General features: G+C 50.9%; 1 protein-coding gene across 1 annotated transcript; it reads right to left on the minus strand.

Moving 5' to 3' along the window:
• Window positions 1-4,769: 4,769 nt before the first annotated feature.
• Window positions 4,770-17,838, minus strand: APOL6 (apolipoprotein L6). Its single transcript, XM_038550725.1, has 6 exons — window positions 17,646-17,838; window positions 13,817-13,925; window positions 11,026-11,860; window positions 9,709-10,268; window positions 6,976-7,094; window positions 4,770-6,656 (listed from the first exon to the last, which is right to left on the minus strand). Exons 2-4 carry the CDS (start codon window positions 13,885-13,887, stop codon window positions 10,155-10,157), a joined length of 1,020 nt encoding a protein of 339 aa, XP_038406653.1. The 5' UTR covers window positions 13,888-13,925; window positions 17,646-17,838; the 3' UTR covers window positions 4,770-6,656; window positions 6,976-7,094; window positions 9,709-10,154.
• Between the last annotated feature and the right edge of the window lie 6,742 nt (window positions 17,839-24,580).

Here is a 24,580-nt window from a genome sequence, read left to right on the forward strand (position 1 = left end):
TGACTTTAATATCCATTTCTTTGACTAGCAGTGGTGTTGAGGACATAGGCACGTGCTTTATTGACCAGCTGGCTCTCCCTTTATGTTTTACCTTTCTTGTTGATTTATAGGAGCTCCTTATATTCAATACAGAAAAATCTTTTGTTAGGTATATTTATCCACAAATATCTTCTCTCATGTTGTGTCTTGACTTTTCCTCGATTACTGGGCTGTGTATATGGGTGTGTATATTTTTTAAATTTAGTTTTTCAGTTGTGAGATATACATAACATGAAACTTACCATCTTGGCCATTTTTAAGGGTACATTAAATACGTTAGGTGCATTCATAATGTCTCTCAACCATCGCCATCATCCATCTCCAGAACTTTTCCACCTTGCAAAACTGAAACTCTGTGTTGATTGAACACCAACACCCCATCCCCCCACCCCTCAGCCCCTGGCACCCCATCCTACTCTCTCTACCTCTGTGTATCTGGTACCTCCTATGAGTGGAATCCTGTGGTATTTGTCCTTTGTAAATGGCTAATTTTACTGAGCATAATGTCTTCAAGATTCATCCATGCTGCAGCAGTGGATTTCATTCTGCCCGAAGGCTGGACAATATTGTATGTAGGTACCATATTGTGTTTATCCATCCATTGATAGATAAGTAGATTTCTTCCACTTTTTGGCTACTGTGAACGCTGCTGCTATGAAATTGGGTGTACTCTTGCCAGTATATTTTAATGTGCAGGAGTTCTTAATGTTAGTTAAGTCCAAGTTATAATATTTTTCTGTTATTATCTGTGGTGTTTATATGGTATATAATATTTGTGTTCCCGAGATCATGAACGTAGCCTATGAGGATTTTTTTTCCTGTAAGTTTTATTGTTTTACTTTACCACTGAAGTCTGTAATCCTTTAGGTATGATGTGAAGAAAGAATTGAGATTCATTTTTTTCCCCATATGGATAGCCAATGGATCATCACCATTGGTTGAAAAGATCCTCCTCCCCCACTGCATTCAGTGCACCTCTACTGCCAAGGAGTGATGGCACCAGCCCAAGGCTAAGCAAATAGATCAGTGGAAATTACACAGTTTCTTCCTGGACTTTCTTTTTCTTTTTCTTTTTTTTTTTTTTTAAGATTTTATTTATTTATTCATGAGAGACACAGAGAGAGGCAGAGACACAGGCAGAGGGAGAAGCAGGCTCCCTGCGGGGACCCCGATGTGGGACTCGATTCCGGGACTCCAGGATCACGCCCTGAGCCTGAGGCAGACGCTCAACCGTGAGCCACCCAGGGGCCCCATCTGGATGAATTTTAAGGGCAGGCAAGACTCATCTATGGGGATGGACACCAGAATAGGGATGTGGCAGGCAGAACAACGGTCCTCCCTCAGGCGTCCTACCTTGATCTCTGGAAGCGATGACGAGGCTATGTTACATGGCAAGAGGGCCTTGGCAGATGTAATGGAAGCTACTGATCAGTTGGCCCTGAGAGAGAGAGAGACAGGGCGGCTCTGATCACATAAGCCCTTAGAGACAGCGGAGTTTCTCTGGCTGGGAGTACCAGGAGGTCGGACAGATTCAGAGTGTGAGAAGCATTTGGATCTCCGTGGAAAGTACGAGAAGGAAATGAATTCTGCCAAAACCATGAATGAGCCTAGAAGTGGACTCCCCAGGAGCCTCAGCTTGGCCTTGTGAGACCCTAAGCAGAGGCCAGTCAAGCTCCCCAGACTGCTCACCCTCACAGCCGTCCTAGGCAACACTGCGTGTTGTTTTAAGCTGCTGAGTTTGTGGTCATTTATTATGAATTTCAGATAGCAGCCACAGGAAACTGATGCACCCAGTAGTGACGGGGACGGAGAATTAGGGAGCCTTCTGGGGGCCACAAATATTCCGTATCTCGATCGGTTGGTAGTTACATGGGAGAGACGTAGGTAAAATTCATTAGGCTGTACACATGCTATTTTCAAATCCAATTGAAAATAGAAAATGGGCCCACACCCTTATCTCATTTCAGGGGAAAAAAAAAGAAAATGGGGAGTTGAGTGGGGGATGGCTGAAGCAGGTGATGGGAAGGAAGGCATGCACCGGGTGTGATGAGCACCAGGTGAGGCCTGGACGTGCGCGTCACCTCGTTCTACCCCTGACGCTGGTGTAACACCCTATGCCGACTCACTGGAATTAAAATTTTAAAAAATAAAAAAATAAAAAATAAAAATAAAAATTTAAAAAATAGACAACGTTCGGTTACAGCTTTATGGCGCTACGGTCATAGAGTTCAGCCGAAGTAATTTCTCTTTTTCTTCTACTTTATTGTGACTTTCTCTGTAGGCGAGCACTTGCAATATTTTTACAAACGTGTCCAAAGCCATTTGAGAAGCTCTATGCTCTGCTTGTTAGGAGAAAAATTGTGGGTGCATACCAAGTTTTTATTTTTATTTTTTTAATTTTTTTTTCATATCAAGTTTTAAAATTGCATTATGTGGGAGGAAAAGCTTCTTTTTCCTTTTCCTGTGTGGAGGCAACTCCGTGAGAGGAATACCTGGGGCCTCTCTTCATCTTCTCCCGGAGGAGGAGGAGGAGGAGGAGGAGGAGGAGGAGGAGGAGGAGGAGGAGGAGGAGGAGGAATTTTCCTGTTAATTTGTGTGGGAGTGGGTTCGCGCGTAGCTCTGCCCTCTGCTCACCAGCCTCCTCGGGACCCGCCTGCTTGCAAGAGAGCAGGTGTGGGTTCTCCTGCGAGCTCCCCGCGTCGGACAGGCAGGCCCGCAGCGGCCTGCGCCTGGGCCGGAGGGCTGCCCACCTGGGGGGTGAAGGCCTCTGAAGCCCAGATGCTTGCCCACAAGGCTCGTCTCGCTCTCCCACAGCTTCAGCGGTAATGAAGTCTTCTTCTGAGCTCCACCCGCCTGGTTCTGTGTCCGTCTCTGGGTTGGTGCAGTGGATACTCTGAGCATCCAAGTACGGCCAGAGGGGAAGGGGCAAAATGACACACGGAGACTGTGTGGCGAAAGCCTACATTTAGGCCTTTGGGGTTGGTTGTGTAGGTCATGTGTGGCTATGACCTTGGCAGCTCACAGAGGCAGGTGGCCTTGTCCTCACGGAAGGTGGCTCTCTCTCTCTCTCTCTTTCACTGGACCAGGTCTTGGTTGACGTACTAGCCCCCTGACCCTTAGTGAGCCGGGCGGCTCAGGAAGTAGATCAATTACAGGAAAGAGAAACTCTGCTTGCAGCTCTTTGGTATTGATAGATGGGAGCGGGAGACCATTTTTTCTCTACGACGAGGGTAGTTTGTCAGCCAGGCTGCGCGCCGCAGCTTCAAATCGATGTCGACCGTTAAAAATTCATGATGTTAAAGACTCACTGGGCAGTGATCTGGAGTAGACATTCATCCCCAGAAGACAAACAAATGGCCAATCAGCACAGGAAAAGATGCTCAATCACTCCTCATCCGAGAAATGTGAACCCGAACCACGAGGAGACGCCAGCCCACACCCGTTAGGACGGCCACTGGGCCACACCAGGAAGCAGCACCTGGTGGCGAGGCTGCGGGGAAATCAGAGCCCGCGGGCGCAGTGGGTGGGATTGCAAACTGGTGCAGCTGCTGTGGTTTCTCAGAAAAAATGAGAGGGGCGCCTGGGGGGCTCAGTCAGTTAAGGGTCCAAGTCTTGGCTTCCGCTCAGGTCATGATCTCAGGGCCCCGGGATGGAGCCGGAGCTCCGTGCTCAGCGCAGAGTCGGCCTGAGTGTCTCTCTCGCCCTCTGCTCTTCCTCCTGCTCACTTTCTCCCTAAATAAATAAGTAGATCATCTCTAAAAAGAATGATAGATCTATCATTTAATCAGGCAGCTCCATGTCTGGGGATATACTCAAAAGAATTGAAAGCCGGAAACTCCCACTGCATTTGCTCACAGTAGCCAAAAGGTGGCGACCCCCTGGGTGGCCACAGGAGGGGGAATGGGTAGACGTGGGTGATGGAATGTTCCTCTGCCTTAAGAAGGAGGGAAACTCTGACACCTGCTACGACATGGAGGGACCTTGAGGACATCATACTAAGTGAAATGAGCCAGCCACAAAAGGACGAATATTGTGTGATTGCACTTATAGAAGCCACCTAGAATAGTCATATGCAGAGAGGCAGGGAGCAGAGCACTGGTCACCAGGGGCCTCCGGGAGGGGCTGCTGAGTCCGTTTTAGTTTCGATTTCAGATGATGAAAAATTCTGGAGATGGACACTGGTGACGGGGGCACAACCAGGTGAACGCACTTCAAGCCTCTGAACTGTACATGTAGAAACGGTTTAAACGGTACATTTAATGTCATGTACATTTCACTGCAATTTTCAAAAAAGAGAAAGAGAATCACCATTTACCCAGCTGAAAAAAAAAATCTGGTAGTGTCACGCAGGGGTATGCTGTGTTCGTCCAGCCGCCCCAAACTCTGTTCCTCTTTCCTTAAAAATATTATTTTGATCCACCTTCAGGACTAAGAGAGGGTACAGGGAGGGGCCAGCCCTGAATTTCTCAGACTTGTCTCTGGGTTCCAAGGCACACCTCACCACCATCAATGTCTTCTTCACAGGAACGTTCCCATGATTTTAGAATTCAGATACCCAAACTGTAGCTTCTCCCAAAGAAGAGTGTAGGTTTTATAAATAATAATTTTTTAAAAGATTTTATTTATTTATTCATAAGAGACACACACAGAGAGGCAGAGACACAGGCAGAGGGAGAAGCAGGCACCCTGTGGGGAGCCCGATGCGGGTTTCGATTCCAGGACCCTGGGATCAGGATCTGAGTCAAAGGCAGATGCAAAACCACTGAGCCACCCAGGCGTCCCTAAATAATATTTTTTTAAAAAAAGGAATGGAGGCAGAGGAGTTTGCTGAGGTGTTACTGGCCAAGGCTAGAGGAAGGCACCTGCCCTCTGGGGTGAGGCCCAAAACTCACAAGGTGGTGGTCGTGGGGGTGCTGCTGACCTCCTTGGGAGTCCAACCGGGCAGGGGCCGCCTTCAGGGAAAACCTCAGCTGGGAAGCTGGGGGTGGGGGGCCCTTGGAGCTCTCCAGAAAGCTGCCTCTAGGGTGATGTTGGGCTCCCTGGGATCCCTCCCCACCTCCCCACCGGCCTCCCGCGGGGGCTGATGCGGAGCTCCCCAGGACCAGGCGGAGTAGTCTGCAGAGCGCCCTCTGCCGGACAAAGCCTTGCGCGCAGCCTCCCGCCGAGGCATCGGCGGGCTTGGAGCTGAGCCTCGGGATTGGTAACGGGCCCTGGACGAGACGTGAAGAGCTGCGAATCTGGCCGGAGGTTTATGAGAGTTTTTACTATTCTGGGACTCTCCTGTATGTTTGGAATTATTCCGAGGTTTAAAAACTTAAAGAACCCTTTTAGCCAAAGAGAACCAAAAGAAGACGTCTGGGAGGATGATTTTTTTTTACTTGAAAAAACTGCATCAGGCTCTAGAAGAGAAACTGATTTGGGGCTTTGATTCCTTTGGACTTTAAAAGATTTTGATCTCTTCGAACTTGTATCTCCTGAGGGCAACACAATTTGATTTCAGACTAACTCTTTTAAACTTTAATTTGCAAGGAGATCAAATTTTAATATTTTTTTTCTCCTGGAAATCTGCAATGGAAAGGGTGAGCATTCTCCTTTCAGCTTTTTTACTGTTGGACTATCCTTTTGCTAAATCTTGATCTCATTGCAAAATCTTTGAAGAGCTCTATTCAACACGGTTTCATATCATTTGGGAAGGGAAATGGGAGAAACTCTGGTTATAGCAAGACCTTGGAGTTAATTAATTAGTGTTTTGATCTGATCCACTTCAGAACCTCTTGGAAGCAAACTTTTTACTGCCCAACAGCAGACCCAGGACGATTCAGACAGAAGTGCTTGGTACAGAGGGAGCAGCCGAGTGAAGGGCAGAGCGGGGCTGTTCTACTAGATGGTTGATTGTCACCTGCTAACTGCGGACTTTCCATGGAAGGTTAGACTTTAGACTCATGGGACTGATTTGTAGATGACAATATTTTGCATTTAATCACAGATTCAAGGGCCCCCTGAAGCTCATGGTTGAGGATGGATTTGGATGAGCCAAAGACACGGAAGGGCCCTTGAGGCCACCCACCGTTAGTCAGGTGCTGATGAGTCTGGGTACATGAGGCTTCTGAAACCTAAGCAGGGCCTGTCACGCTTCCCCCAGCTGCCCTGGGGTTTAGCTTACTGACTGAGATTCCTAATTTCCTGCTAGTATGAGGGGCAGGGCATGAGCAGGACTATTGACCTCCTGTCTGCTGCTGTCACAGACCTCAGCACGGGCAGGACAAATTCACTGGCCACTGATCAGCCCAACGCTTCGGAAAAGCTTCCAACTCATGTAGGTTGTGGCATCACGGGGCACCTAACAGCTTGCTCCTCTCTCAGTGCAGCACGTGAATGTGTGTGTCTCCTCACCTCCGAACCCATAGGCTTCCCAGAACTCCTGACCCACCGTGGTGGGCAGTCATGGGGTCCCAACAAACAACCGCCCCCAGACTGGACGAGACAGGCAGGTGGTTAGGGTGGGGTTGTCCTGAGTAGCACCGAGGGTGGAAGGGCTTCCCTTGGCGAGGAGTGCAAAGTCTTAACTGGCGGGGAGGTGCAATGAAGGAGGTGAAGGCACCCATTCTGCAGGATTCCTGGGGGCGGGGGGTGGAGAGATCATGCTGCAGGGAAGCAGACGATGATGCTGGGGTTGGAGGCACTGTGGGGTGCAGGGTGGGGAAGGCCGCCGGGGCTCCGAGTCAGGGAGTGGGGTGCAGAGGCGGAGCAGCCGAGAGCCCAATCGGGAGCCCTGCCTTCAGGGAGGAGAGGCCGAGGCTGAGAGCCACGGGTGAGGCGGGCAGGGTGGCCTCTCCGGCAGCAGCCTCAGGAAGCAGCAGCATTTCTGCCATTGAGAGTGGACACCACACACCCATGACGGAAGGGAGCCCCGGATTTCACTCTGGTTACACTTACCTCGGGGCTCGAGCACCAGTGGAAGTAGGCAAATGAGTGTCGGAGGTGGCTCTCTGAACTCCACTCTCATTCATTCTTCTACATTTTTCTTCCAGACATTCCGCAGAAGAAACAACACCCTGCAGGTAGGGACAATCTCCTCTGTGCTGGGTGTTTTTTTTTTTTTTTTTTTTTAAGATTTTATTTATTCATGAGAGACACAGAGAGGCAGAGACACAGGCAGAGGGAGAAGCAGGCTCCCAGTGGGGAGCCCGATGTGGGACTCGATCCCAGGACCCCAGGATTGCGACCTGAGCTGAAGGCAGACGCTCAACCACTGAGCCACGCAAGCGCCCCTGTGCCGGGTGTTATTATCCATAGAGTTTCTCTGGCACCTTAAGGATGCTCATACACCGAGGCAACAGTATCAACTTATCGTGGACCCACAATGTTTATTTACTTATTGTTTATTTACTTATTGTGGACACAACAACGAACATACCTTTTAAAATCTCTAAAAGTAAGAAAGAGCTCAAGTCAGGAAGAACAGCTGCCCGGGAACCCACGCCCTTCCCGGGGAAGAAAATGAACAATTTGTACAAGGTTACAGCCTTTCTTACATCTTGTAAAAGCTCTAATGATTATAGATTCGCAGGCCGGCAGACAGGGATGCAGGGCCTAGGAGCATTGATTGACATCTCAAGGACAGGACGGTTCCCTTGGGGCTGCTCATTCACGAAGCAGGTGCATGACCCATGAGAGTGCCGGGCCCTGAGTCAGGCTCTCGGTTCGAACAAAGTTTACACGCGGTCCTGTTGATCCTTAAATGGCTTCTGTAGTATATCAGGCCTTCAGAGAGTTTTTCTGCCATCATTCTGCTCGTGAAGAACTTCGGACGAAGAAACAAGACAGCAAAAGCAGAAAGCACAGTGGCATGGCATGGCAAGCATTTCTCCCCTCGACGGCGGGGTGCGGACAACGGGACTGTTGGGCTGTGGACCGAAATGAGGATAGTGCCTCTCTTTCCCCTCCACTCTAAATCTTTCCCCGGCTTCCCATGATACAGTTCACTACTGTATTGGGGGGTAGGAGGAGACTCCTCCTTTCCCTTCATATGATCCTTCTTTATTCAGGACACCTCAATTCAAGGATTCTATTTTAAGAAAAAAAAATTGTAATAATGATGCAACAAGATTTTGGCATGCAGATATCATTGTACCACTGTGCATAATAAAAAAAAAATGAAGTCATCTAAATGTCCCTGAAAGAGGAGGGCAGCTACTGTACCACTTGTGGCTTTTCCTCTTTGGACTCCTTTCTCCACTCACGTACTCCACTCCGTAGCATCCCCAGCTCAGACCTGCAACCAGCACAGGCAAAGGCACGTGACCCAGTCCTGACCACTCAGAGTGGGCCCTGGAGGCCTGCCCTGATCCTTTCCGCAGCTGAAGGGGGTGCAGCGGGGTGTGGAGGAGTTGGGGAGCGTGCCTCTTGTCTGAAGCTCGTGCAGGCCTGTCTGAGAAATGGAAAGACAAATGCCTGGTGACATCATTTTTACTCTCTGGGTCCAGATGCACCTGCAGACCGCTGGATCCCTAAGCTTTTTAAGCCCATGAGTCAATAAATTCCCTTTTTTGTGTAGGCCAGTTTGCCTTACTTTTGGTCACTTAAAACAGAGAATGATGACTAACATATGTCTACTTTAAAAGATCATATATAGGGATCCCTGGGTGGCTCGGTGGTTTGGCGCCTCCTTTGTTTGGCCCAGGGCTTGATCCTGGAGTCTGGGAATCAAGTCCCACCTCGGGCTCCCTGCAGGGAGCCTGCTTCTCCCTCTGCTGTGTCTCTGCCTCTCTCTCATGAATAAATGAATAAAATCTTTAGAAAAAAATTAAAAAATAATAGATCGTATATATAATCAAGAGACTATTTTGTGGGGATCCCTGGGTGGCTCAGCAGTTTGGCGCCTGCCTTTGATCCAGGGCGTGATCCTGGAGCCCCGGGATCAAGTCCCACCTCAGGCTTCCTGCATGGAGCCTGCTTCTCTCCCTCTGCCTGTGCCTCTGCCTCTCTCTCTCTCTCTCTCTGTCTCTCATGGATAAATAAGTAAAATCTTAAAAAAAAAAAAAGAGAGAGAGAGAGACTATTTTGCAACATTAAAAAACTCTAAAAATGAAGTGAAATATAGAATGGTTGGAAAATATCACTAAGTGAAAACAGCAAAATGGGAAGTTCTAGAAGGAATGGAGAATGAGAGGGACAGAGAAAACTCTAGGCCGCAGGAAAAAAATCTATCATGTATCACAGCCTCGAGGGAGGGTCTCCATTGGGCAGTCTCATGACAAGTCAGCAAGGCTGGCCCTCTGACACCCCAAAGCAAGAGAAGCACGGGGTAGGAATTCTACGCCAAACTGCCAACAGGAGCCACCCTTGATTGCTGCCTTATATCTAACCCCTGTGTCTGACTTGCCTGAATTTTAAAAAGTTGCATTGAATGTCCATGCATGGCTTTCAGAATAGCAGCTGAGATGTAAGAAAGGAGTTCACAGGAAGACAGGTGAACCGGGAAGCCTGGAGAGGACATCCTAAGTTGCTCTGAACTTGGGGGGAGAAAGGGCCCCTGGGCCTCTCTCCTTCTGATGGAATCTGGTCGAGCAGGTTCCAGTGACATCTTTTTGTATGCAAACCCCAGAGAATTACTGGGCATTCCTAGAGGTGGGGGAGGAAGGGAGCAGAGCACTGGGGGCCCCTCACCTTGGGGACCCTCCTGGCTCATCCTCTGAATGTGTTATAGCGCCCGCACCGATCCACATGTGCTTCCTGCGGACCTAGGGGGAGAGGGAGTGACCGGGACACGGGAGAGGCAGTGGGAATGAGGTGCCCCCTGCCCCCAGCAGAGGGAGAGGGAACAAAAGGAAGCAGGCTGGGGAGGGGAGGCAGGACAGATTGACCTCACCATGCTCACTGGCTCGCAGCGCCCTCAGGACCCAGTGGGCCCTCCCGGTTGCTAACACTCCGGGCATCGCCTCTGCCCACAACCCAGCCTGCCCCTACCCTGTGCCCTTCTTTCTGCCCAGTGACCTGTGGTCCCCACCTGCCCTCATCCTCTCCTGTCACCTGGGATCCTGCCTTGCCAAGCCTGCCCACCTGCCTGGGGGCAGGGGGGATGAGGGGGCAAGGCGGAGACCCCGTGGCTCCGCCTAAGATGAGCTTCGGTGAAAGAAAAAAAAATAAAAAAAAGAAAAAGAAAGAGAATAAAAAATAAAATAAAATAAAAAAAATGAGTTCCCGGGCCTTTGCTCTTGCAACAGTTTCTGTAAAGAAACAAAAACAGCGGTCAGAGGAGGGCTTTGGGGGGGCCCCCAGCGGTCGGGCTTCCTGGCTCTGCCACCCGCTAGCTTCGAGAACTTGGTTGAGTTACCTCCGCTCCCTGTCTGAGTCAGGGGGGCTGTCCGAGCAGAACAGCACAGGCGAGGGGGCCTTAAATAATGGGACTATGTGCTCCCCTGGTTCTGGAGGCTCTGGCCCATTGGGTTTCTGGCGAGACCTCCCTCCTGGTCGCAGATGGCCACCTTCTCGCCGTATCCTCGCAGACTGCGCAGGTGGAGACGGGGTCTCATGTTCCCTCCTGCTCTCTCCTAGGATCACCCCTTCCAGTGGCCTTATTCAGCCCCAGTTGCCTCCCCAAGCGCCCCCCCCACCCGGGGTCACACTGGGGCTTCAACCTATGAAGGCTCAGAGACACATCCCGTCCACGACACTCCCAGTGGCCCAGGGCCTCTTCTCTGCAGCGGGGAAGAGCCTCTTCCCAGCACAGGGACCTCAGGGAGGCCTGCGAGAGACGGAAGGCGTGACCAGGTCTGCCCCCGACAGCGCCCTTATCCTCCAGATGCGCCTCATGCGGTTTGGCCCCCGGGCCACCAGGAGCCCCACGTCCTCTGGAACATCCAGGCGGACATCTCACCCACACGCGGCTCCCTCAAGGCCCTGCCCGTCAACCTTGGTGCCGGGAGCCCCCCTTAAAGCCTCCCAGCCCGCTCCAGCCTCCCGAGAGGGAGAGGCCGGCCTCACCTTCTGCCACAGGCTCTCATAGAGCCGGGAGAGTTCTGTCAGCTTCGTTTCCAGCTCCCAAGCCTCGGCCCTCAGCTCTTCTGCAAGCGTGCTGCTTGCTCCCTCTTTCAGTTGCTTCCAGTTCCTCAGGAGGGTGGTCAGATCCCCGTGGAGGGAGAGCCCAGCCATGACACTCCCCATCAAGCGAGCACTTCTCGTCATCAGCAGCGTGGTGCCCTTGAAGGCCCTCCGCACCTGCCTGCTCCTCCGGGCCGAGACTTGGCCAGTGGTCATGAGGCGCTTGGCAGCAGTGACCAGGCGCGGGCGCTCCCTGGCTATCTGAAGGGCATGGATGGTCCTCTTGACGTCCTTGATTTTACTCCTATAATCATAGGCCACCTTCCGGACAGTCATGGCGCAGACTGCGTTCTCGACCTCAGCCTCCCGGGCGTTGTGGCTGTGGGTAGGCACTAGGTTGCTGACCTGAGCTTGGATGTCTTGATTTTGCAAGTGTTCCACAACATTGGTGACGATGCCGGTGGTCGTGGCTGCTGTTCCCAAAACTTTACCAGCAGCAGAGAGCATCAGACTTCCTCCCGCTGTTACCGGAGCGAGGGCCAGACCCAGGAAGTTCATGGCTCCTGAGACCACCGCGACGGAGCTGGTCACCATGTTGGTCTTGATCTGCGTTCTATGAGTTGCGTCAATGTGGTCTGCAAGGGCATGGAGTTTTCTGATGTTCGCTTCCATCTCTTCTTTGATGATGGGATACTCTTCCAAAAACCTTATTTCTTCAGCGGACAGGTCCCTATCTTGTTGCTGCATGCCCTCCCTCAGAAGGATGCCCTCCTGGTCCCTGTGGGTGAACAACATAAAGGTTTCGCTTAAGCTCCCCAAAAGGGGAAGTCACATTCTTTGTCAGGCCCACTGCGGTTTCTGCATGTTCTTGCCACTCCTGCCTCTGAATCCTTCTGCATCTCCCTGACACCCCTGTGAACTCTGACCCGGTCACGGAAAGTGCCAGAGCGTTGTCGGGAGCTGCTGCTTCCGTGGAGAGAAGAAACACATAAGAGGAGTTTCTGGAGGGACAGGTGGGAGAAACAGAGCCTTGGCTAAAGAGATGGAGAAGGTAGATTAGTTCCTGAGGGACACGGTCAGCCTTGCGAGCGGTGACGGAATGCTAAGTTCTGAGTCAGATAAAGAGCCTGGGACTGATGGAGGAACAGGTGTGGGAAAAGCAGGAGAAGGAGGAGACCAGGTGGAGGGTCCTGTATTTGTAGAGGCGGGTCAGAGGAGGAGGCTCCACATCGTACAACGCAGCCTACACTCCCATGACCTTGAGTTTGGCTGCCGTGGTGGCCTTCGTTCGCCTCCATCAGGAGCTACACCCCGAGAGGGCTGAAGTGAATTATCACTAATATTCTGAAGGTTCTCCTTGGTCCGGGGCCAGGTTTATTTGACCACTCAAGCAGATGGGATTGGTGCTTCGTAGAAGATGTCAGGGACAGAGGGGCCTCGGCCTCTCCTTTCCAGTATCTCACAGTACAAAGTATTAAGGCATCCTCGTCACCCTGGAGGAGTTTGGGCTTTATGGGAAAGCAGTACCGGGGAAGAGCAATCCCTCTCCTTCGGGCACATTCTTCATGCCAAAGGCCATTGGTGCATCTCCTTCAGGGTGAACTTAGGAGGCCAGGGGATGGCAGATGCCCTGGCCCAAGGAAGAGAATCAGAACTGGAAGGAAGCCTGGCCAGGATCCAAGCTGCCACCTTTACTTTTCAGCGGAGGGAACAGAAGCCCAGGGAGGAAAGGGGACTCGCCCGAAGGAATGCGTGAGGTGGAGAAGGAGCTCAGAGCCCACCGCTACTCTGGGCTGTTTCTCTGTCATCTGTCAGCCCCTGTTAGGAACTCCTTGCTGACGTATCTATGCAGATGTCTTTTAATACCTGTCTCTCTCTCTCTTCACACACACACACAAAATTTCTCAACTGAAAAGGTGAAAAACCAAATATGCTTCCAAGGAAACCCCTGCGCATTGACAGTTAACGAATTTAAGCCCAACCATCAGTTAACCAGCAGCTGTAAATCAGATCTCAGAGCAGAAGGCGGCAGGGGGCTTGCCAGGTGAAAGGGAGACGGATGAAGGTGAGGAGTGGGGGGGCATTGCTGAGAGCCCCTAACCTTTGTGGATGCCGCAATCCAGCCCTCCCTGCCCTGCTGTGGACAGGGGAGCGGGACAAGGAGGTGACAGGACAAGGAGCTGCAGAGGTGGACAACCCCACTTTGCATCCACTACTGAGTTTTGTCTTTAATGTGGTGGAGAAAGAACTGAAGTTTGGCTCCTTGAGCTTTTGAATGAACCCAAAAGTCTCTGATGCTCTCGCATCCTCACGAGGCCACGATGCACCCTGGCAGGTGTCCGGTGGCGGCCCTGCACTAGGAGGCACCACGTGTATGTGGCTCCCCTGGCTCACTCAGAGAACGTCTGTTGACTGTCCACGTTCTGGTGGAAGCCAGCGGGGCGACGTCTGCTGCTTAGGGGCTCATTGGGCCTGGATTCTTCACCACTGACGGGCTCTTTTGGTGATGGGTGAGTCCTCACGGGCCTCACCCCATGAGCGGGGCAGTTTCTGGCCTTCCATGCCTATTGCCCGAGGTCGGGCACCTGACCTCACCTTCTCTCCAAAATATTCAGTGTAGGCCGTGGAATACTTTTTTGCCCTGTCACCCATCAGGAGGATGCCTTGAGCGTTTCAGCAGGACCCCTCTCCTCCCCAGGGACAAAGCTTCCTCCCCCCCCCCCCGCCCCGTTACCTCGAGCATCTTGTCTCTGCCTGGTTGTCCAGCGGCTCCTGTGGCCCCAAAACTGACCTCGCTGTGCCCATGGGAGAATTAGAGGTGTCTTCGGGAGGCACACCACGTTCTGGTTGGACACATGGAAAACACGGTTAGTGCAGGTGCCAGGAAACCTTGTGAAATTCAAAGTTTACGGCGCAATTTTAGGTTACATAAAATCCAAATAATAATGCGATACTGATAATATGCTAAATATTGTCAAACCTGTGCGGTTTATATTGCCGTGTAGCTTCTATGCAGATCCTCTGCATGTCTACCGAGGCAAGTCCTCAGCTCAATAAACTTTCATATATACACACCCAAGTAATCACCCTCATCACGACAGAGAAAAGCAGCTTTCTTTGAACCACTCGAAGTCAGTACTCGCTCCATCCCAGGGGTAACCACTCTTTACAACCATTGATCAGTTTGCCTACTCTGGACTTCATATAAATGGATTAATTTGTTTGGCTTCTTCCACTCAATAGAATGTGTGTGAAATTCACTCATGTTGTGGTATCACTGGTTTTAAAAATGATTGCTGTGGAGTATTCCATTGTACAAACACACTGCAGGGTGCCTGGGTGGCTCTGTTGGTTAAGCGTCCGACTCTAGTTTCAGCTCAGGTCGTGATCTCAGGGTCCTGCATTCGAGCCCCACCTCGACTCTGCACTCAGTAGGGAGTCTGCTTGTCCCTCTCCCTCTGCTCCTCCCCGATTCCCCACCCCCCAAATAAATAAATAAAATCTTAAAAATCAATCGATCAATCAATCAATACACTGCAACTTGTTGATCTATTCTTCTATCGATTGGTATGTTTGGGTTGTTTCCAGTCATGGGCTATTATAAATAAATTGATTATAGTAATTAAAAGATCATGTCACAGGACAAGGCAACAATTTATAAGGCCCCTTGGCATAAATTATATTCCTATGGACATATTAATATTATGAGAACAGCAAAAGGGCCTACGGGAGCATACAGGTGGGGTGTGAAATCCAACCCAGAATCTACTTGCCAAGTGTTGAGACCTGGGGGCCAGGGATGGGGAGGTGCTGTGTCTATCTGGAGAAAGGAGCACTGGTTGTGTGCCTCCTTGCACACGGTTGCTATCCAGTTGTAGGGTACGCCTCCTCCGAGCTAGATCCACTCACGGGCTGGGTGGGCTTTTTCTAATAAGCCCCAGGGCACCCAATGGGCTAGTGGTGGCCCTGATTTAACTTATATGTTAGAATGATCACTCTGGCTGGAAAAGAGATTCTGGATTTGCAAGAGATGAAGCAAAGAGACCAGTTAGAAGTGATCGTGGTGGTTAGAGCAAGAGAGGATGGCTGCTTGTACTAGGTTGGTGGAAGTGGTAAGAGACATTGTATTTACAGGAAATCACAGGGTGAGAGAATACATTTCTGTTGTTTCCATCCCCCCAGTCGGTGGTGCTTTTGTTTCGGTCCCTAGGAAAGAACACACTCTCTCTCATTTCTTTTTCTATATTTGGTGCTTGGCCCCAGAGTTTTGGTCAGAAATGCTATGGTCGTGATAGGCCTTCTCTCTCCTGGTCATCTTCCTCTCCCTCTCTATTTCTGAAAGAACTTAGGAGAAAAGTCCTCCCATACATATTTTGAAGGCACAAAAATCCTTGCAATGTTTTTTTCTTCTTCTAATGATTTAAATAAATACAGGTTTACTGTAGAAAGTTTGGAAATAAAGAATACAATTATTCTGTATTCTCATCACACAAAATAACCACTGGGGACATTTTATTTACAAGCAAAACAAAGTTTAGACTCATCATTCATTCAGTTTTGTGCGAATTTTTGTCACTTAACATTACATCAACGTTATGGTGCCCGGTATTATTAAATAGTTTCAAACAAGCTATTTAAAGGCTGTGCAACATTCCATTAGATAGATGTATTATTATGTATTTAATAACTCCCCTACCATTGAATCTTTGGGTTGTCTTCAGTTTGAGCTTTTTTTTTTTTTTTTTTTTTTTAAAGATCTTATTTATTTATTCATAGAGACAGAGAGGCAGAGACACAGGAGGAAGGAGAAGCAGGCTCCGTGGAGGGAGCCTGACATGGGACTCGATCCAGGGTCTCCAGGATCACACCCTGGGCTGCAGGCGAGGCTAAACCCCTGCGCCACTGGGGCTGCCCTGAGCTTTGTTTTTGTTTGTTTTTACAGTCTTTGCTTTATAAATACTTTTGGATCGTTACATAAAAGTTGGTCTACACATTTGGTTATTTCTTTGGGATTGTCTTTGAGGTAGAGTTACTGCATCAAAGATAAAAAATGTGTTCTAACTGGCTTATCAAGCTAAGTTTCAGGGATTTGTCTCCAGAGTGCACGTGACCTATAATAGGAGGCACATTTTTGTGCTTAATTGTGTCAGACGTGCATCTACCTATTTTATACACCTTTAATCCTCTCAATGGCTCTCTGACATAGATGCTAATATTATCCCCATTTCCCAGATGAGGAAACTGAGGCACAGGGCACCAGTGCCATGCAACTGGTAGATACGAGAGCACAGTGTGATTCCAGCTAGGTCTGCAATACAAGCCTAGAGCAGCAGACCTTAATCGCGGGTGAGTTTTCTCCCCCGAGGGTGTTGGTAATATCTGGAGTCATTTTCAATTGCCATACAACTCTGGGAGAAGCAGGAAGTGCAGCTATTGGCCTTGAGTTGGTAGAGGCCAGTGCTGTTTCTAAACGCCCTGTAATGCACAGGACAGCCTCACAACAAGGGACGACACAGCCCAAAATGTCAGTGGGGTTAAGGTTGAAAAACCTCAGTCTTGGGGTGCGGGGGTGGTTTATTCCGTTGGGCATCTGATTCTTGATTTCAGCTCAGGTCCTGGGATTGAGCCCCAGGTCAGGCTCCAGGCTTAGCAGGGAATCTGCTTGAGATTCTCCCTCTCATTCTGCCCCCACCCCTGCTCGCTCTCTCTCTCTCAAAATAAATAAATAAATCTTCAAAAAGAAAAGAAAAGAAAAACCCCCATTCTTTGCCGGCGCCCTGTGATACCTTGCCATTTCCCATGAATCCTATGGGATGAGAAGCGAAGGTGACCCAGGGAGCCCTTTGGTCCAGCCCAGGTCCCATCCCCCCCCACCTTCTCTTTTTCCACTTGTGAGCTTGTATTTATGGCAGTTGTTCTTTGCCTGCCTGGGGAGCCTTCAGCCTCATTCTGCTGTCCAGAGGCCCCTGTCCTGCAAACCAGCTCCCTCATAAAGGCAGCTTGCTCAGAGAACACGGCTTTGAGATACTCCCCGAAATCTTTACCACTGTCTCCCCCCACTTCCCAAAACCTCCCCCCAGTAAACCTACAATCCTGGGAACATGAGATGGTTTTGCAGTTCAGAGACAAGCTGCTGAGCATTTTTGTTCTGTGAGGATGACATCCCCTCAAGGGAAAAGCCTGTCACCAGTGAGGCCTCCTATGTTCCAGGGGCTGGGCCCTCTCGTCTAGGGCTTGGGGGGGGGGGTGTTCCCCAGCCAGTGGAGGGGAGACGTACCTTGGTTTGTCCTCGCACCTTCTTAATCCTGTTTCCATTTAAACTTCAAACAGCCCAGGAGAGAGTCCTCCCCTGATATACCATCAAAGAGGTTGAGGTTTAGACCTTTCCTGAGGTCAGATCCTTGGCAGGAGGGGTTTGAACTCCGGGGACCCTGGTGACAGCTCTTTGTCCCAAACCAAGTGCCTTAGCCCAGTCGTCAGGGCAGGAAGCAGCCTCCCTCCCCTGCCTGCTTTCACTGTGGCCTCGGTGCCTGGGGAGAGGAGGCCCCCCCCCCAGTCCTCACCTCTCGGGGGGTCCTCTCGCCCGGTGGCGGGGGCCTGTGGGAGGCCAGGCAGCAAGGGTGGAGTCTCCGGCCGGAGCTGCGGTCCCGGGGAAAGCCTGAGACCCCCGTGGCCTACTCCCAGGGGCCGACAGGCTGGAGCCGAGCTCAGAACAGCAACTACTGAAGCAACGCTTCTGGGAAAGGCGGGGCTTGAAAAATGGGTTTCGCTTTTCCTTTCCTTTTCCCTTTCTCTACTAGCTGTGTGGTGACAGGTTAGCAGCACCGCAGGCAGGGGCCCGGGCCCCCTCACCCTGTCCTCGCTGTGCGCCTAGGAAGGCAAGGACTCAGGCCAGCGGACCCCGGGGAGGGGGCGGTCGCGGGGTTGGTCGGCCCCTGGCCTCCACTCTCCACCTGGGAAATGGGTATAAAAATAGCTCCTGTGGCACAGAGCCATGGTGAGGAGTGAGGCCCCTGGGGCCCAGGTGGACCCCGCAAGCGCTTCGACGGTGGTCACCATGGGTGGGCTGCCCTCATGTGGCTTCCTCGCCCCTCTGAGCTGGGTGCCGGGCAAGGTCTGCCGCCTCCCGTGTGTAACTGGGGAGTGCAGAATTCTCTGAAGACCCGGTGTGTTTCCGTAAATCATTTGGTGGTGGAACCTGACCCCGCCTCTGCAGGGACCTGGTTTTTATGTATCCCACTTCATTTGCATATTCATTGTTTCCCTGCAGAAGTATTAGGGTGTGACTAAACCTTTCCTGGGACGCCTGGGTGACTCAGTGGTTGAACCGCTGCCTTCAGCTCAGGGCGTGACCCCGGGGTCCTGAGATCGAGTCCTGCCCCCATCGGGCTCCCTGCATGGAGCCTGCTTCTCCCTCTGCCTGTGTCTCTGCCTCTCTGTGTGTCTCTCATGAACAAATAAATAAAATCTTTAAAAAATAAATAAATAAAAGAAAAAGAAAGACCTTTCCTCTCCCCACATCCAAACCATTGGAAACTCTGGAACATATCTGGCCCCGATGGTTTGAGATACAAGATTGTGGTTGCGGGTCTCCCGATCTGCAGATGAGGAAACTGAGACCTCGGGCTGGCGGGGGGAGGGGGCAGGGGCTTGCCCGTGGTCGCACAGCTAGGACAGGGCGAGGGACCCAGTTCTGGGCTCCGTGTCTGTGGGAATGGCCTGCCTCACAGTCGTGGGCTGAGATCTGTGTCCCTGTGCGAGGGCCGCGTGCTCTGTTCCTGTGGATCAGGCCGGGAGCCCCAGGTCCTCTCCTCTGCCCTCCTGGAGGCCACACTGGGGGCTGCCGCTGGCACACGGAGTGGCCCAACCAGCCAGCCTTGGCTCTGCGGGCGTCCCCCGGGCCCTCTAGCAGGGAGGAGGGATGGGAGGCTGATGAGTTGCTGAGCTGCGACTCGGCGGGGCCTCTGGGTCCCTGGTGTCCTGGCCTCCTGCGCTCAGGGGCCCTCGGAGGCCATCCTTGCTGGAGGGCTGGTCAGCCCAGCTGCCATCCAGCCCCTCTGCTGCTTCTCCTCTCCCCCCCCAACCCCCCCCCAACATAGACCCAGATGCCCAGGCCTCTCCAGGGTCCTGGGAGCCTCAGGGGCCAGGCTGGCCGAACGACTGAGTGGTGCTCACCCCGATGGCCCTTGTGAAGCAAGAGCCCCAAGAGACTCGGCTTGCCTTAAAGCTCCCTCGGTCTCTTGTGATTTCAGGCACGCTGTTTTGGGTGAAGTCGGCCGGTGGGGCATGTTCGGGTACATCCGGACCTGAATTTGGCATCAAGGCTTTTCTTCTCCCGTTGAAAGTTTGTAGCCCACTGAGAAGGCAGCTGGGTGGTCCCTCTGGGGTCTCACTGGCCTGCACTGAGGCCTCCTGTGTCCCACTGTCTACCTGGTGGCTCTCTGCTGACTTGCTGGTGGTCCCCGGGCTCCGAGGAGCTACAGATGCTCTGGTTTCAGCCACATTGGCATCCTGCCCCCAAGGAACAGGCTCTTACCTCTCTGTGACGTCCCCATGCCCTGGGCCTGGGTCCTGCCTTGCAGACCTCACTCAGGCCCTGGGAAGCTGCAGGGGGCAGTCTAGGGGGAGGACTAGCCCAGGAGGCCTGGGGGTTGGGGAGGAGGTGGTCAAGCCCCTTTCTTTCTTTTTCTTTTCTTTTTCTTTCTTTCTTTCTTTCTTTCTTTCTTTCTTTCTTTCTTTCTTTCTTCTTTCTTTCTTTCTTTCTTTCTTTCTTTCTTTCTTTCTTTTTAAAAATATTTTATTTATTTATTCATGAGAGACACAGAGAAAGAGGCAGAGACACAGGCAGAGGGAGAAGCAGGCTCCCTGTGGGGAGCCTGACACGGGACTTGATCCCAGCACCCTGGGATTACGCCCTGAGCCGAAGGCAGACACTCCACCACTGAGCCACCCAGGGGCCTCCAAGCCCCTTTCTTGACCCAAACACACCACAGAGTCTTCTCTGGCTCCTGCTCCTGCCCCGGTCCTCTCTGCTCCTGGCTGCCTCCTCCCCCGACACAGAGTTTTCAGGCCACTCTGCCAGAGTCTGACCATCTGGGGAGCAATTGCTGTTGGGACACTAACCCTTGACTTGTGACTCTTGATCTTCCATCTGCCTGCCTCCCTCCCCATCCTGGAAGGGTTCTCCCTCCACCCCCCTCTATAGGGACTTCCCTAAGGTCAGGTCTGCAAATTGCCCCCATCCTGAGGACTTCTTGTTTTTTGCCCTCGTTCTTTGAGAGATTGATGGTGGAGAGGGTTGGGGACAGGACGTCTCACAGATCAAGGATACTATCCACAGGGAGCTATTTCAAAAAAAAATCCCCTTTGCTCTTGTCAAAGGCTTAGAGCATTTCTATGTCACCAAACAAACCATTAGTGCCTCCCTTTTGTAACCTAAATGAGGATGGTAGGAATGCCAACTAGTTCACCAGCCTGAGGCTGGAGGTCAGACCCTCCTTGCTGGGGCTTGGCCACAATCGCTGTTGCTAGAGAATTAGGGAGCTGACTGCCAGGCACCTTTGTGCTGCCTGGAGCTGGACTTTATTCAGTTTTTTGAACACAAGCCCCAGAGATTGATTCACACTTACATAACTTAGGAATTTTCTGGCACACCCCCGAGGCAGCTCCAGCTTCAAAGGTGCAACAAAACCTCCAGGCCTGGGAAAGGACAGGGAGCCAGCAGCCAGCAGCTCATCGAGAGCTGGGGGCAACTCAGGAGGCTGGTTTCATCACATAACTCAGCCACCTGCCTCTTCCTGACTGTTCGGGTGTTGTGATCCTTCAGGAGGATGTGGTTGACCTAGCTGGGGTCACAGAGTGTGTTTTGGGGTGTGTCTTAATCTTAGTCCTGTGGGGACTGCTATAACAAAAACGCTGCAGACTGGATGGCTTCTAAACAACAGACATTTGTCACAGTTATTGAAGCCAGATGTCCGAGATCATGGTGCCAGCATGGGGGTGGGGGTTTCTGGTGAAGACCCACTGCGGGGTTGCAGACTGCTGACTTCTCCTTGTATCCTCACACGTGGAAGCAGCCAGGTTGCTGTGGGATCTTTTAGAAGTGGGCACCAATCTTGCTTCTGAAGGCTCCACCCTCACTACCTAATCAATCACCTTCCAAAGCCCCTACCTCCAAATACCATCATATGGGGTGTAGGATTCCAGCATATGAATCTGGGGTGGGGCACACAGACACCGGGCTCTCAGAGGCTGAGAGGCATGAGGTGGGGCTTGGTGGTTGGTGCCTCCACCAGAACCACATGGGGTAGAGGAGAGGCAGTTACGCAAAGGAAGGGGGCGCTCTTCCTAGAATTGGCCAAGAAAGGATGTTGGGCAGGGGAAAGTAACAGGTGTCCTCTGTACCTCATCCTTTGCGCTGCCCACCCCCACATCCTCCTTCCAGGTATAGGACTAAAGAAGACCTTCCTTATGAGATGCAACAACCCAGATAAAGCACTGGATGTCTCTACTCCTCCCCAAGGGTCACACCCCAAATCACACCCAGAGGTTGTATCTGCAAGGCAGCGGATCTACCCAATGGAGCCACCAGGCTCTGAAGGCAGGGGTCTGGTCCTCTCTCATTCTGTCACAGCCCTTATTTATTTTTTTAAGAAGATTTTATTTATTTATTCATGAGAGACACACAGAGAGATGCAGAGACATAGGCAGAGGGAGAAGCAGGGTCTCTGTGGGGAGCCTGATGTGGGACTCGATCCCAGGACCCTGGGATCACGCCCTGAGCTAAGGGAAGATGCTCAACCACTGAGCCACCCAGGCATCCCGACAACCCTTACTGACATTCTCAAATCTGTGACCTCAGTGGTAAATTTAACCACCCCCAGTAGTTAATAAAGGCAATAAGGAGGAGAGGGAAGGAAAATTCTGAAAAATCATGCCGACACAGCAAGCAGGCAGTTACAATCCTTTGGTTATAATCTTTTTATGAAACTGGAATTACTGATATTATTGCCAGCTTCAAAAATATTAGTAATCTCATGGCAGTAATCATCATAACTAGAATTTACTGAGTGCTTGCCGCGTGCCAGTTACGGTTCCAAGGGCTTCACAAGAATTAGCTCAAGGTCATGGCGGGTATTTGTGACTTTCCTCTTTATCCCCTTGCCTTCGGCCAGCTCCTAATCAGGTTGGAGTCCTTTCCGAAGGGCAGACCCTAACCTTCACATCTTCCAGAATCAGGTGGGAGTAACCTTCCAGCGGCCTTTTCCCCTGGCCATGGTAAGTCAAGGAGACACGGATCCCCTCCACTGCATCCAGTGCATGTTGGCAATATTACGACTTCCCTTTTATGAATATGACCAGCCATCTTTACCAAGAACCCCTGACAGTCTAGAAGTCCCCCCAAAAGATAAATATACTATCAGTGGATGAGTAGATACATACATCATGGCATATACATTTGATGGAATTTTATTCACCATAACAATAAATAAAATACCAATACATGCCACAGTGAAAATGAACCCCAAATGCTTCTGCTAAATGAAAGAAGCTAAGCACAAAAGATCACATATTTGGGGCACCAGGTGGCTCAGTAGGTTAAGTGTCTGCCTTCCACTCAGGTCATGATTCCAGAGTCCTGGGATTGAGCCCTGCAGCAAGCCCCACATCTGGCTCCTTGCTCTGTGGGGAGTCTGCTTCTCCCTCTCCCTCCTCCTTCTCGTGCTCTCTCTCTCAAATAAATAAAATCTTTAACCAAAAAAAAGGCCACATGTTGGATGATTCCATTTACATGAAGTATCTAAAATAGGTAAATTTATAGAGATGAAAAGCAGGGTGGTGGCTGCCAGGGACTGGAGGGAGGGCTCAGAGAGTAACTACTTGATGGGTATGGGATTTCTTTTTGGGGTGATGAAACCATTCTGGAACTAGGGATAAGTGGTGGTCATGCATCCAACTGTACTAAACACTGAATTATTCACTTTTAAAAAGCTAATTCTATGCTCTGTGTGTTTTACTTCAATTTTTGAAAAGTCAGAAAAATGAATTTGGGCCCAAGCAGGTTAGGATTTTGTTAAGTAAATACATCCTTTTGCTGGGTGGGGGGAAAAAAAGGGTAAACATGGAATTCTCATATAATCCCACAATTTCAATCCCAGGTATATACCCAAGAAAAGTGAAAATGTGTATCCCAAACTTGGGCATGAATGCTCACAGTGGCATTATTCATAAATAGCCAAATAGGGCAAACAACCCAATGTCCATCAACTGGTGAATGGCTACATAAAATGTGGTTCAGGGACCTTGGGTGGCTCAGTGGTTGAGCGTCTGCCTTTGGCTCAGGGTGTGATCCCAGGGTCCTGGGATCGAGTCCCGCATTGGTCTCTTCGCAGGGAGCCTGCTTCTCTGCCTGTGTCTCTGCTTCTCTCTCTCTGTCTCTCATGAATAAAGAAAATCTTAAAAAAATAAAATAAAATGTGGTCCATCCATACAAAGGAATATTATTTGGCAATAAAAAAGAATCAAGTACTGGAATGTGTTACAACATGGATGAGCCTTGAAACTACGCTGAGAGACGCCAGTCACAAGGACCATGTGTAGTATGGCTCCATGCATGTGACATTTCCAGAGCAGGTATATGTATAGACACAGAAAGTAGAATGGTGCCACCAGGAGCCGGGAAAGGGAGAAGTGGGGAGTGATTGTTAATGGCTACGGGGTTTGTTTTGGAGGTGATGAAAATGTCCTGGAGACAGCCTGGATTGCCCAACTTGAGGAATGTACTGAAAACCACCCATCTGTCCGTTGGATGGGTGGAATGTATGGTATGCGACTCATAGCTCACTAAAGCTGTGTGTGTTTCAAACGGCCAGCTCACACTTCCAGCTTGAATTTCATAATTATTAGGTGAACTGGTAGAAGTATTCCCCTTCTGGAAAAATACCAACATTCTGGATAAGTAGCACCTCCAGTCAGGTGATGGGAAGCGACATTTTGGGCCATGCGGTAGAGCTGCAAGAGGTGCCGCTTCCTCTCCACCTGCTAGTTTCTGGGCTCTGTATTGTGGGTATTGGGAGAAATGTCACACGGGCTGCTGCTCATACGGGATCCTCAGGACAGCAATCCACCCTATCCCTGCAGGAGTCACTGGCATCTCAGTTCCCGCAGATGAGCAGGGGGACAGCCGGGCTCCCCCTCACCGCAAGGCCCTCCCCCCTTTCACACCTGTTCAGATGTCAGGGGGCACCTGGTGGCTCAGTCGGTTAAGCAACTTCCTTCAGCTCAGGTCATGATCTCGGGGTCCTGGGATCAAGCCCCGCATCAGACATCCTGCTCAGCGGGGAGTCTGCTTCTCCTTCTCCCTCTGCCCCTTACCCCTTGCTCGAGTTTCTCTCTCTCGCTCTCTCTTTCTCTCTCTCCTCTCTCAAATACATAAATAACATCATTAAGAATTTTTTCAGAAAATAAGTGTTGGCAAGGATGTGGAGAAATTGGAACC

This window comes from Canis lupus, chromosome 10, assembly GCF_011100685.1.
Source record: "Canis lupus familiaris isolate Mischka breed German Shepherd chromosome 10, alternate assembly UU_Cfam_GSD_1.0, whole genome shotgun sequence".
In the NCBI taxonomy this organism is placed as follows: domain Eukaryota; kingdom Metazoa; phylum Chordata; class Mammalia; order Carnivora; family Canidae; genus Canis; species Canis lupus.